The following is a 13174-nucleotide window of genomic DNA, read 5'->3' as shown; positions in this document are numbered from 1 at the left end:
ATTCATTCAACAAAAATATTCTCTTGTTCTTTGTTTTGCAGATAACCTTGACTCCAGATCAGTCCATTCTGCATGTAGTAGCTCAGAGTAACCTGACTGGAACAGTGGAAGGAGTATTTTCACAATTTCCTGATGTTTTACTGGATGCCGCCATAGTCAGAAAATACTTAAATAGAGAAACATTTTACTGGAGGTTACCAGGGCAGTTTCAGGGAGACCAGGTAAGACCATTACATAATTTGAATGCTTTTTAGACCATTTCTTCATTGTCACTCCTTTATTGTATAATAGTCACTTTATCTTGGTAACATTTTTCTGTGTTAGTTCTATTCTTGTAGGTCATAATAGTATAAACATTCGGTGATTGAACTTATTTATAGAAAGCAAAAACAGTAAGTTTACATTACCCTTTCCTAATGAGATTTTTGTTGACCCTGGAAATTGGTAACACCCATATTTAATTACCATGTTACTCTTCAGAGATCATATGGGGGGGAAGAGTGATGTATTCAATTCTACTTTTGAAACCTGAAAGAGTTTTCAACCTTGGTGCTAGATTCAGTATACAGATTGTGGAATCTATATTGCTTAGGAATTAAACTAAAATTGAGTGCACACCTTGAAAGGGCCTAAAATAAGAAACAGACTGCTTTTTATAAATATGCATTTAACCTTGGTGCAAAAACTGCTGAGTTTAAGTCAATTTTCATGTTTTATTGCCAATTCTTCAAAGAACTGACACTTCTCAAGTCAACTGATGACATTAAAATATTTTCAGCTAGTAACTCTAACCTTGGAATAAATAAAAGTGACAATTTTTTATCCAAACAGCTCATGGCCTATGGAGGAAAGCTGAGATATACTGTTGCTTTTTATGCTTTGGATGGCTTTGGAACCTCAAATTTTGAGCCACAGATTCTAATGAAAGGAGGTCACACCAGCAAGTTGGTCATCTATGTAGACATCCCTTCTCCAGAAAACGGAGTAAGAACTGACAAGGAAGTAGAAATGAAGGAGGTAAGTCAAAACATTGATGTGGAAATATTGCCTTTCCTTCATGAGCTTTTACAGAAAAGCTCTACATATTTAATAAAATACTTTGGAAAAAATACATAGCTGATTTCAAATAAGGTAAGTAAATAGAACACTTGGATTAAAATGCATCTATTTTAGGGAAAAAATGCTGGGAATATTGTACTATAGCAGCAAATAACATTTTGACATCGCTTCCTCTTTTGGAAGTGCTGAAGTTGTTGCTGTAGCAAGCTTTTCAAACACAGACTCAGATTTCAGTGATAAGTGACAGGCAGGTGGATATTGTCAATCTTGGGCAGTCTCATAATTATGTAGCCTGTATGTTACGTTCACCACCTAGGAGCATCGCATGGGACGTGAATATTAGCATAGCAGGAATAATAAGTTGCAGTAATGCCCACCTGACGATTTCAGAGGAGATAACAATGACCTGCTTTGGTCTATGGGACTCTCTGCTGATGGCGGCTGAGGTGAGGTCTCTCTTCTTGACAGGAGGCAGGATGCAGTTACAACACCTGTTTCTAACTGCACATAATTTGAGTGCTGTGAAATCCTGGTCTTTTGGCTGTCTGGGTTCTCCAGATATAGCCAGAAAAAGCTGTGCCATGCAGGCCTGGACTGCTTTCCTGTAGGAACTGGTCATGCAACTTGAGTTCAGGGAAGGAGAGGAAAAAGGGCATAAACCCAACTTGTTCTATAACATGGAGCAAGATTTTGGATTTTCTGTGGCCTAGAGTTTAGACATAGTCACTGTAACTGCATTTCTGAAAGAACACAAAAGGAGGAACAGACCATTGCCTTGACGTGAGCTTGAACACTCATGGTTTTAATAATATGCGTTATGTTCCCCTAGGATTCTTGGAAGTATTTTAACTCTGTGTCTGATGAGCCTGTCTTACGTTCCGACTTCATGTCTGTGCTAAGCAATGTTGAATACATCCTTATCAAGGCAGCTTATGGCCAAGGATTACAGCAAAGCAGGTAAAGCAATCTCTGATTACATTTACTGTAATTTAACTTAGAAATAGTCCCAACTGAGCTATACAGTAAATATTTAACTCAAATTAGAGAAATTTCCAATTTCCTATTTATGACTTATGTTCTTCCTCTGATAAGAAAACATTTATGACCTTTAACGGCAGCAGAATCCCTCTTTAATTCTTTCTGTGAAACACTAAATGTCTCTGCTTCTTACTTTGATAGAAAAACCCATAAAGAAGCACAGAGCCTTACAGGCTGATGCAGTGTTGGCTGGTCTATATCATATCCTTATCTATATCAGTATGGCTGATGTAGTTAGATGTTTTCTAAATTATTTATTTCCCATCTTATTTTCATGGGTATTGATATTTTTATTTGTTTTTTTTTCAGTTGAAACACATGGCCCCTTGTGTTCTTGGGTTTGTACCAATCTAGGTCTCTCCTGTAGCTTTATGAATTCTGGCCAGTGGTAGTAAAATATTCACACCTCAGAATGGTAGCATTTTACTGCCATTTTGAACAGAACTAGGTTCCTAATGAGAGGGAAGAGATGGGATATAGTCATTGCATCTGTCAGTTCAGAAACTAACAAGACAAGCAGAGATGCATCCAGTGAAAACCCAATATCTGTACATCTTCACGGCTGCAAAGAAGTGTGATTCCATCTCCAGATTTGGGATTGTTTTTGATTCACAGGCCCTCAACTATCTCTTTGTTAGCTCTGTGCAAAAACCCATAGGACAAAACAGATGTATTTCTGTCTAGTGTTTCTGAGGCTGAAATACATACTCTTGCATGGTGGGTTTGTCAAGTTGTGCAGACCAGTGGGAATCAACCTATATTACTTTGACGTACTTCTGATTTGTTTCTTGTAGGTCCTGAAATTCCATAAATATGTAAAGAATCTTGAGATTTTATTGAGATATTTGCATGGGGAAAATGGCATCGTGGGAGATTATGTATGGTATCCCTGACGTTGAAGAATAAAAATGTTTGGTTATCAGTTTTGCTCCTAGAACTTCTCTAGATGTTCATGCTCTCTTCTGCATATATCTTGTAGAATTGCAAATATCTCAATGGAAACTGCAGTGAAGTTTGAAGAAATGCATCTAGGCAGAGCTAGAACTCATCTTGTAGAGCAATGTAGATGTCCTACTGGTTATTCTGGATTGTCCTGTCAGGTACAGAATCAGAATCCTTGAATCCTGTTTGTGTGTCTAATAGTGTGATAATAAAAAAAAATTGCTTAAATGGCTTTTTAAATTGTTTGTAACTATTGATAGCCATGATAATTTTTTTAATGTGTTTTATTCCCTTTACAAATAGAGCTGTGCTCCAGGATACTACAGGGGAAAGCATACAGAACTCGGTGTAAAAGAGCCTCATGCTTCGATAGCACCTTGTGTGCCATGTCATTGCAACAACCACAGTGAAACTTGTGATCCTGGAAGTGGAAAGTGCTTGGTATGTACAATTTATACATTTTTCTATTGTTTTCACCTGAGCATACAATGGCAGTAACCTATGGAAAGAGTTTCTTGGAGAAGTATATGGCTGTGCTATGTGGATAAAGTATAATTTCCCCTCAACTCTGAAAAATGGAAAATCTGAGTAATATTTCCCTTAGGGTCCATTCAGTAAAATTATCAAGCGTTTTGGACACTAACATCTTTGAAATAATTAACTATTTTTTTATTTTACTTTACAAATAACTTATGTATCAGTTCAGTTTATCTGTTTTTCCGTGAGATTTTTTTGGGCTTCTGTCCTTGGTCTGGCCACGGTCTGCTTAGTCACACCAAAAAAGTAGAAAAGGAAGCAGTAAGCCATACCACACCACAGACTAGGTCAAAATCAAATTCTTTGTCTCTCAGGGAGAGAATCTTCTGGGCAGCTTTAAGTGAGGGTTTTTTAACTCCCAGAGACAAAATTAGTAAAATGATACACCTCAACTAAGTTAATTTGCTCGCTTCTCTCATTTTATCCTAAAAGATGCAAAAGAGGAGCCACATCTGACTAACACATTGCGCCTCTCTTGTGGGCTGACAGCCCTGCAGACAGCAAATTCTCAGCTAACCAAATAAGATACATTAAGTCTGTTCTCTGGTATGGCTCAATATTCTTTCCTAAAGATTTTTTCAGTTGCCTTTTTTTTTTTTCCATTGGTAAATTGATTAGTTTGAAGTCAATTTCTGCTGAAATAATTTTTGAAGTCGGTTTTTAAAGTAAGTTTCCTTAGTCCTTCAGGCTTATGTAAACCATTCTTCCGCTTTTAGATTGGTCCTAAAGTAATGTATCTCATGAGTGAGAACTACTGTTCTCATTTCTACACGGCCAAAACACATAGGTCTTTCACACTAGTGAATACTAGTCATTCTTCCTCTCAGCTTCTTTTTGCAGGGGTGACAAGTCACCTACGTGTTGAGATTACTACTTAGACATTTCTGGATGAGTAGTGTAGACAAAAGAGATGTTCTTCACCTCTGACTTCTGCTCCCATACAGTAGGGGGCTGCATTGCTACTGCTTACTGTCTTCAACTAATCTCTAAAACATACACACTTGCAAGAATATGAATTAAAAAAAAAAAAAGAAAAAAGAGGGGGGGGGAAGGAGAAACTGAATTTTATATATTTAGTGGACTAGTCACTTGAATTATGCTTATAATACTGATTTAGTGTTTTAATATTAATAGCTCTGTCTATAGATCAGTGTTGTTGACAAATTAAATGTAGTGTCTGTGAATCCTAACTGGGGATGGTCCTTGGTTTATAATATTCAAATGCATTTGCTGAAACATTGAAACTTGCATTTTTCATCCAGGTATCCTGTTTAATTTTTCCATCAGTTGCTGCTTTTTTTTTTGTGGGGGGGGGCGGGGGGAGTTGCTTTGTATTATGATTTCCTTGCCTGAATTGGATTAATAGAAGCAGAAATACATAAACCTTAATGGAAATTTGTAACAGAAATTAGGTCAGCCTGCCTGAGGGGGCATTCACATAAGAGAAAATATGCTGGCATTCTGCTAATTTCTGCATAAAAGTTTCCTCCACTCAGAGAGTGCTGACCAATGGGTAATGACATTTAGAAATGATTGCTGGAAACTGTATATGTTTATTGATTGGGGGGAAGATAAAGTTCCTCTTGTTGTTTTGTTGTTGTTTTAATCTATCTGAATTCCTTTTTGTGTATCAGAACTGCAGAGATAACACAGTTGGTGATTACTGCAGTGCTTGTGCGCCAGGCTACTATGGGAAAGTAACTGGATCTGTCAACGATTGCTCTCTTTGTGCCTGTCCCAGAGCCAACCCTGTTAGGTAACCAAACTTATAAATCCAATGTACATTTTAGCATTACGGATTTCTTGTGCTGTATGTCTCGCCTTCTATTCCCCCCATGCTATGACAACAGGAGTTAGTTATTACATGTCCTTAATTTTTAGACATTTGGAAGCTACCTATTTCAGTAAATGGAGCTTACAATTCTGAGTTGTACACAGCTAGTGTAGGTAACTCTGTGAGGCTTTAAAATAAAAATGTTAACTGGTAAGCCAATTTTTCCTCGAAGAGTAGATCAGCCACATGGAATGTTTTATAGATAATGGAGTAAGTTGCTCTGATATGTTTTAGTTTCAAATGTTGGTCTCGGTTTTCGTTAAAAAAATAATGCTTTTGTATTTACAAAGATTGTGAGCATCTCCAGTCAATGCAGGAACTTTTCATGAGATGAGTCCCAAGGGAAGAGCAAGAACTCTTTCTTGTTTGAAATGTATATATCTGTTTGTTTGGTAGAGGAGCAGTTAACTTCTTATTTTGAAAATCAAAATGCTGTGCAGACTGGTTTTTTCCCCAGAAGCTTGGAAAGCATGTTTGTTGTTTGCTTTTTGGATAATTGAATCAGAGTAAGAGTCTAGCAGCTCTCATGTTCTCATGCAAGTTTCAGTTAGATATATACTATAGCCATATCATGCAGCATCCATTTTTCATTGTCTTATCTTTTAAAAGGAAAGCCATAAGATGCTTTAGCATGTTGTACAGTAATGGAGTTGCATCGGGAAAGCAAACTTTTTCAGGAAAAATAATTTAAAGTACAACTTCTAGAGTACTGCATCAGACTGAGCAGAGGATGCTGTTGCTTACAATATTTAACCTGTGGCTGAAGGTGTTCACTGTCTTTGTATGGTCTTCCATTTATGTGCTAGCAGGTATTTGTTTATCCTTCCTCCAGTTTTAGTCCCACTTGTGTCCTGAAAGGTGCTCAGGATTATCACTGTGATGCTTGTCTCCCAGGATATGAAGGACAGTACTGTGAAAGGTGAGTTACACATGATGTCCCTATTTATCCCCAGCTCCCAAGGACGGTTTTATTAATATGAGCCATATTTGTACTTGGAACGGATTATTCAGTGTTCATAAATAAATATATGAGTAAGTGTACAAGGACTTAGAGTGATTCGTTAGTTACTGTTAAGAAGCCATTAATTAGAAACCTACCAGTGATTTTCAAAGATAAATACCACATCTAATTTTATGATCAATATCATCTAATGTTCAGTGTCCCATTCCTCCCTGTGTAGGTGCTCCCTTGGCTACTATGGTGACCCTCAGCTTCCAGGTGGCAGCTGCCATCCATGTCGGTGCAATCCAAGTGGCTCTGTTCATGTTAACTGTGATCGTGCAACTGGCCAGTGCCTCTGTAAGCAAGGTGTGACAGGACAGCTCTGTGAGGAGTGTGAAGAGAGACATCTACTTGTGGAAGATGAGTGTGTTTGTAGGTGGTTTTTAAATTGTTTACTTTCCCAATGGGCTTTGGTCTATTCCAGTGATATTTATGTGCATGTGATTATTTCTTGAATGTTTTTACGATGTGAGGCCCTATTCTTTCTATGAAAGGAGAGAAATCTTAACAACTTAATATCTTTGTAAAACAGGGAGGGCTTGGAATAGATAATCTCCAGAGGTGTCTTCCAACCTCAACTATTCTGCGAACACAGAGGAAACTACAGTGGATATTATAACATCAGACAAGCAGTTAATCCTTAAAAGGGCTTATTTAGTGCTACAGACAAGTTTAAGGAAAGATAATTTTAATACTTTTTGCTGTCTATAGCATACCTTTATTTGACAGTGTTGAACTCCTGTGTCATTGACTCTTTGGATGTAAGGTTGCTGTAATAATACTTTTGGAGTCATCCCAGGTATGTAGGCATTCCCCCCAATGATTAATCATATTCCTCCAATAATTAGTCATGTAATTCCTTATGTGAGAGGGTAGATAGCTGAAAGATAGAGCAAGTACAGTAATCTGGTTTTCAAATTAATTGGGATTTAGGACTTGGATTTTGTTTTGTAGAAGTTAAAAAAAAAAAAACAACCAAACAAAAAACAACCCAAGAAATAAATGGAATTACACCACTATAGGCTTGGATTTCCTGTATTCCTCAGTTTGAGTGAGTGTCAGTGGCATCAGTGGATTTATAGCAATATAGCTAAATAGGCTCAATAAGTCTATAATACAGCAAGCAGCTCAGTAGCCAGCAGGATCAGTGAGGTTTGAATGCTTGCTAACCTAAGGAGAGTATGTTTGGAATAGGTCCACTATTGGGGCAGGAAGGGGGAGGGCAACACTATAAATCTGTATACTCAAAATTATTGTACTTAATCACTCTTAACTCAAAAAGTAAAGGCAGGTACTGTGTAAATCAAAATACATTTCAGTATTTGGTGACTTCTTTTTAATACTAATTTTGCTTCCTCCTCTTAAAATGCTTTATTTAGCTTGTGATGACAACTGCACTGGAGTTTTGTTAAACAGTTTGGATAATCTCAACAAGGCCATACTTTCTGTCAACCTCACTGGTGTTGCTCATGTGCCCTATGGGATATTGTCAGAATTGGAGAATGCAACAAAACATCTGAAGGTAAAATGAAAGCACAAATATTAGAAATACTTAATCATGCCTTTAAAGCAAAACTTTCAGCCAGTCACGTCTGACAGTAATTTAACAGAAGTCCTCCTGAAGTTCATGGCTTGAATGTGTGTATATGTAAGTGATACCAGATTAAGACCATTACGTTTGGTATAGAAATATATCTTGAATTATTTAGCTGCCTGTATTACTTTCTTTTCATTCGTTGTACTAGCATTTAAATAAGTGGATGAATATATTTGTCAGTCAGCACTGTGATTACTGAATGGGCTAGATGTATGTGCTTCACCTGGATTATGTGGATCTGTAAAACTTGGCCCAGACCTACTGAAAACCAGGGGAATAATTATCAGCAGTGAAATAGAAACATCAGGCCACGTCTTTTCCTTTTTTGGTCCCTTTGCTTGAAGAGCTGCCAAGCCATAGTCCTCAAGGCTTGGTTCCCCTAGAGTCCTCCACTAGAGTGGCAGGCTGCTTCTCAATTAGCCAGGGTGCCTGGGATGCAGCAGTTGGCTTTCCTTTTGCTTGTGTTGACAGTGCAAGTGCCTTAATCTGTCCTCCATCCCAGGACACAAAAGCCAGGAAGAATGCTACAGTGTTGGACACTTTTAGGCTGCTTGTGACAAAGTTCACTTCCAGCTCCTCTCCCCCTTAAACAAAGCATGAAATACCACATTTTGTGATTCTAGAAGGTCATTTTTATTGTTGCTGTGGATTAAGTTCATATGATCTCTGCATGAAGCCAGATGTAAACAGAGTTCTCCCTACTTCATGACCACTAAAATATGCACATTTATTGATAAGAGTCTGCTCAGCAATATGTCAAGCAGGAGAAAGTCTAAGACAGAAGCAAAGCTATCTTCTTTGTATTCCACCATATCACAACAAAATCATTCAAGCCTTCTTGTGCTTCCAGCTTTGCCAAATTAAGAGTTTGAATTAAAATTTCTATTATTTAAGATGTAAGGCAGATGGAATCAATGTACTTAATGTTAATAATTACAATATCTGAAGGCAAGCTTCATTAAATTACGTGTTTATGCTTCACCAGAGATGCTCTTACCCTTTAGTCTTAGTTGTTAACATTTTAGTTACAAAGCTTCAGTTATGCTTCCCTTGTTTTTTGTCATAGGGCATAAATGTACTGAATTATTGTAATACTTTAAGGATACAGTTGACTTGCTTTCTGTAATTGTTTTGTGTTTGTATAGGAGCATTGTCTTCTGGGACACTATAAACATTATTCAGTATGTAGCTTTTATTTAGCACTTTAATTATAAAACAAAGTAAAATCTTAGGTAAAAATAAAAGCAGTTTAACTTTCTTCTTTAGTATGTATATTTTTTTTATGTTAAATCAAATCAAAGCCAGCTGTCACTCTCTTGGAAGGGGGATGCTAAAAGTGATATAAAACCTCTTGTTATTATGATGTCAGTTCTGTTTATGTATGGCCACAATGTTCTTTAAACAGCTTGATCTTGAGGGTAATTTGGTAGTGTTGTAATTTTTTTCTCTGTTTGGGAGCAGGTATTCCCCTCTTTGTGGCTAATCAAAGATTACCTTCTGTTTTGCCTTGTACCAGAGTAACTGTAGCTGGAAGCCAGGAAATCCCCAAGTTTATGTGCATTACAGATCTTCCCTGAAGGGCTGTCCCCTGCACTGTATTGCATCTTTGCCTCATGTTTGTTGCTTGGGAACTTGAGTATTTCTTCTTTTCTATGCATTAGGTGTGGGTCTTTCAATAATGAGAAAGTTACCAAATCAGATCATCTACTCATTGCTTCTGCATTTCCAGTCTATCTGAGGACTTTAAGTATTTCTATTTTTCTAGTGAAAGCCTCGTGGTTTACTCCACCTGACATACCTAGACATATTTGTTGTCCCATTCTGGGTTTTTGAACTGGGCTTGTAAAGGGACCTTGCTGTGCTTTATCCCAGGAGGCTCAAGAGCTTCAGCTTCCTTTTTTTCTTTCACTTGTTCTGTCTTCATCCTGAGGAAAAGTCACAGAAATTTCCATTTGACACAAGGCTATTGGATAATCCCGCGTATTCTTGAAATGAGCAAAATGATACTTATTATGATATTTACAATGGCTGGCTCTGAAACATCTGAAATCTTAAAAATAACCTTTCCCAGGCTCGCTCTCTTTGTAAGAGATGTTTTAAGTTTCTTTGCATCTTTAGAGAAGTGGTATTCTGTTGCAGGCCTTGACTGTATCAAATATGATACACTTGGGTACAATGGCCTATTTATTGCCATGTAGGGCAGTTTTGAGGTGACCTTGAAGCCAAATACAGCCTATTATTCTCTTATCTTGGTGAGAGGATCTACAGGCCTGCTTGTGTTACCTTATCATGTCTGGGGGGACCAATATCCCAAACTCCTGAGTGTCATGCACTGGCTTTTGACATGGAAACAAAGAGCTCTCCAGGGTCATCCTCAGAGATATAGCTTAGGTGCATCTGCTTTGATAAGACCAGCTGCTGACACAGGAGCAGCTGTGGGACTGTGTGGAAGCATTTAATTTGGGCCTTTGAACTTTGCAGAGTAGCTTATTTGGACAGCTCAGATTGTGGTGAAATTGAGAATCAGGAAAGCAGAAATTAGGCTTCCTTTTTATTACTCAGTTGAAAGTATGACATGGCTGGATACAGAGAATTGTTTCCTTATTTCAAGAAATTACACACAGTCGATGCAAAGTGTGTCAATACTTTGTCATCTTATGTGCTTTGCAAATCAGTCATTTAAAACATATAAATGATCTCAATAGTGCACATAGTTATTTTCTTCCCAGAACTTTTCTCGACATGCAACAAAGTCCTTAAATTACAGTGTGTTGTTTCTTCTTGTTTCTTATAGGGGTCTATAGTTCCTAGAGAAAATCTAGCTTACTCATTAGCTACAGCAAAAGAAAGTCTTCTGAGTTCATCAGGAAGAATTGATCAGCTGCATGAAGAGGTAGGTGCTGGCTCCTTTTTTCTTAGCCTTTCTGGAGAAATCCATAGCATGGATGTCATAAATGTCGGAGTTGTTTAGACATTATCTTAAATCTATAGAGTTCAGTGAAAGAATTCAGTCTGTTCTGTAGTCTTTCTGAAGAGAGGAGTTAATTACTCTGTGGAATTCTTCTGTGAACTACAGTGTTTTATGATACTGTACCAGAGATTTAGATGGTTTCTGTTTAAGTTCAGAAACTTTTTTTACTGTGATCATTTAAGGCACTAAAACTGGAGAAGGGGAGATATTTTCTTCTCACTGGTTCTAACGTGGTGAAAATTCACCGAAAGGTCTTTGATACCTATAGTGTTTAAAATGATCTCAGAAATAAATACATTGAAAATCCACATAAAAAGTAGACAACATTTGTATTCTTTATTCTTTTTTAACACAGGGAAAATTGTAGGTAGAAAATTGACAATAGTACTTGAGCCATTAGATCTCTCATGCTGACCATGTGTACCTAATCTAACTAGATGCTTGAACTAACAGTGTTGTTACTGCTACAAGTGATGTATCCAGAAGAATAGTTGTCCTAAGATACCTTAATTGTAGCTAAATATATATATATAATGCTTAATTTGTTAAAGGAATAGCTTAGGTAATTATCTTATTGATTACGAAAATATTTGGAAATACAATTCTTCACTGATATCGGAGACTGGAACTTTCAGTATAACTAAGGCATCTGCAAGCATGGGAGCCTCAGATTTACGGATCAGCTGGGTCTACCTTGTGAAAAACTTTGTTTCCTCTCGCAAAGTATTCTCAATATTGGGAAAAAGTGAAAAGATCATAGACAAATGTCATGAATTAATCAATGTTTTAGGAGAACAGTCAAAGATTATCTCTGATTTTATTCTAGTCATCTAGACTTTTGAAAAAGGCTTGGCAGCTTAACACAATGACTCAGGAAACCAGGAATAAAAGTCAAGAACTGACTGGATTTATTGATACAGTACATACAACCATCAAAGGTATCCTGCTTTTAAGATATTTCCACTTCTTTACAGAATTTAGGGGGGTATTTCCTTTGCAACTGTTCAAGAACTATTTGCGTGGAAAGTACTGCAGTTTGCACAGGGGGTTCACATATAGTTTCTTGTTAATGGTACAACTAAATTGTTTACTCTCCTACTTAGTACTTGCTGAAGTTGCTATGTCACTAAATGAAACACTGGGCTTGGATCTCCCACTGTCAAATGCTACATCTCAGAGCCTGCAGGATGATATTTCTGCCCTGTTGGATGCATTGCGCAAGAAAGATTTTGTTCAGCAGCACCATAATGCTACCAGTATCCTAAAGTAAGCCTGTTCTACTGAAAACTTTATTTCACGTATATCTATACAATACAGTACTGCTTTTTGGAGAGATATCTGGAGAAACAGTGTGCCATAATAAGAGGCAGTGTGATGGATAACTAGCTCAGGTGGAACTATGTGAACTCTGAATTTGGAGTTACATTATCTGAAGATATTTGGGTGTCCCATGTGATACTGAGAGACAAAGCCTGTTCATTTGGACGTGACACAAATTGCAATAAGTGAAAAGACTCACTGGTTTCTGTTTGATTCAGATCTGGCCCTAATACACATCTCCCTGTTGCTTTTGGCTAGGAGACGTTGTGGAACTGTCTCAGTCAATTGCAAGCCCAGGACTTGTCAGGTCTGCTGAAGGACATGATGATTTATTGTCACTGGGATATGTATCACATAGATTTGAAAATGAAACCAAGACACTTGTTTCAACATTCTGATCCACTGTTTAGGATTGTATTCCATTGTCTTGATTTGTTCACAGTGAAAGGCTATTTTAAAATGGCTTTTGTATTCATTATTTATTAGTGCTCATTGCCAGACTTAGTGATATAAAAAATTGACCGTTCCAACAGTCAGCAAAATTTTTGTTCCAACTTCAGAAATAGTAAGTATTGCCCTAGCCCCACCAAAAGCTGTAAGAATGTTAACATTGGCTTCAAGGGACAAAGATTTAGACCATAGTGGAATATTTCTGAAATTTTGACTTTTCTTTATTAAGCGCTTTGGATTAGGCAAGGTAAAATGTTTGTGTTGGTAGCATATCTGATTTTGTTCAACAGATTCCTATGCTTGTCCTTGTACTGAATATTAAATTGTATAGAAGCTAAATGGACATAAAAATGGACTAGAAATGTACTATTTGTTCTTATATTTACCAGGAATTTCAAATAGCTTTTTTTGCACTTACAAAAA

At 37.2% G+C, this 13174-nt stretch overlaps 1 protein-coding gene across 1 annotated transcript in view; it reads left to right on the top strand.

The window, feature by feature from the left end:
* The window catches only part of LAMA1 (laminin subunit alpha 1), a gene marked incomplete at its 3' end in the record, with an annotated part of 86531 nt that overhangs the window by 42693 nt on the left and 30664 nt on the right, over positions 1-13174 (top strand). The window contains exons 24-35 of the mRNA XM_081996639.1: positions 42-221; positions 832-1017; positions 1889-2016; positions 3077-3197; positions 3343-3480; positions 5211-5332; positions 6243-6329; positions 6592-6785; positions 7793-7935; positions 10805-10903; positions 11808-11919; positions 12085-12247. Of these exons, the coding sequence (XP_081852765.1) occupies positions 42-221; positions 832-1017; positions 1889-2016; positions 3077-3197; positions 3343-3480; positions 5211-5332; positions 6243-6329; positions 6592-6785; positions 7793-7935; positions 10805-10903; positions 11808-11919; positions 12085-12247 (1673 nt within the window). The remainder of the gene's footprint in view (positions 1-41; positions 222-831; positions 1018-1888; positions 2017-3076; positions 3198-3342; positions 3481-5210; positions 5333-6242; positions 6330-6591; positions 6786-7792; positions 7936-10804; positions 10904-11807; positions 11920-12084; positions 12248-13174) is intronic.

Source organism: Phaethon aethereus (assembly GCF_964289735.1).
Source record: "Phaethon aethereus genome assembly, chromosome: 2".
Classification (NCBI taxonomy): domain Eukaryota; kingdom Metazoa; phylum Chordata; class Aves; order Phaethontiformes; family Phaethontidae; genus Phaethon; species Phaethon aethereus.
The sequence above is the reverse complement of the archived record's forward strand: the minus strand, read 5'-3'. Positions and strand labels throughout refer to the sequence as shown.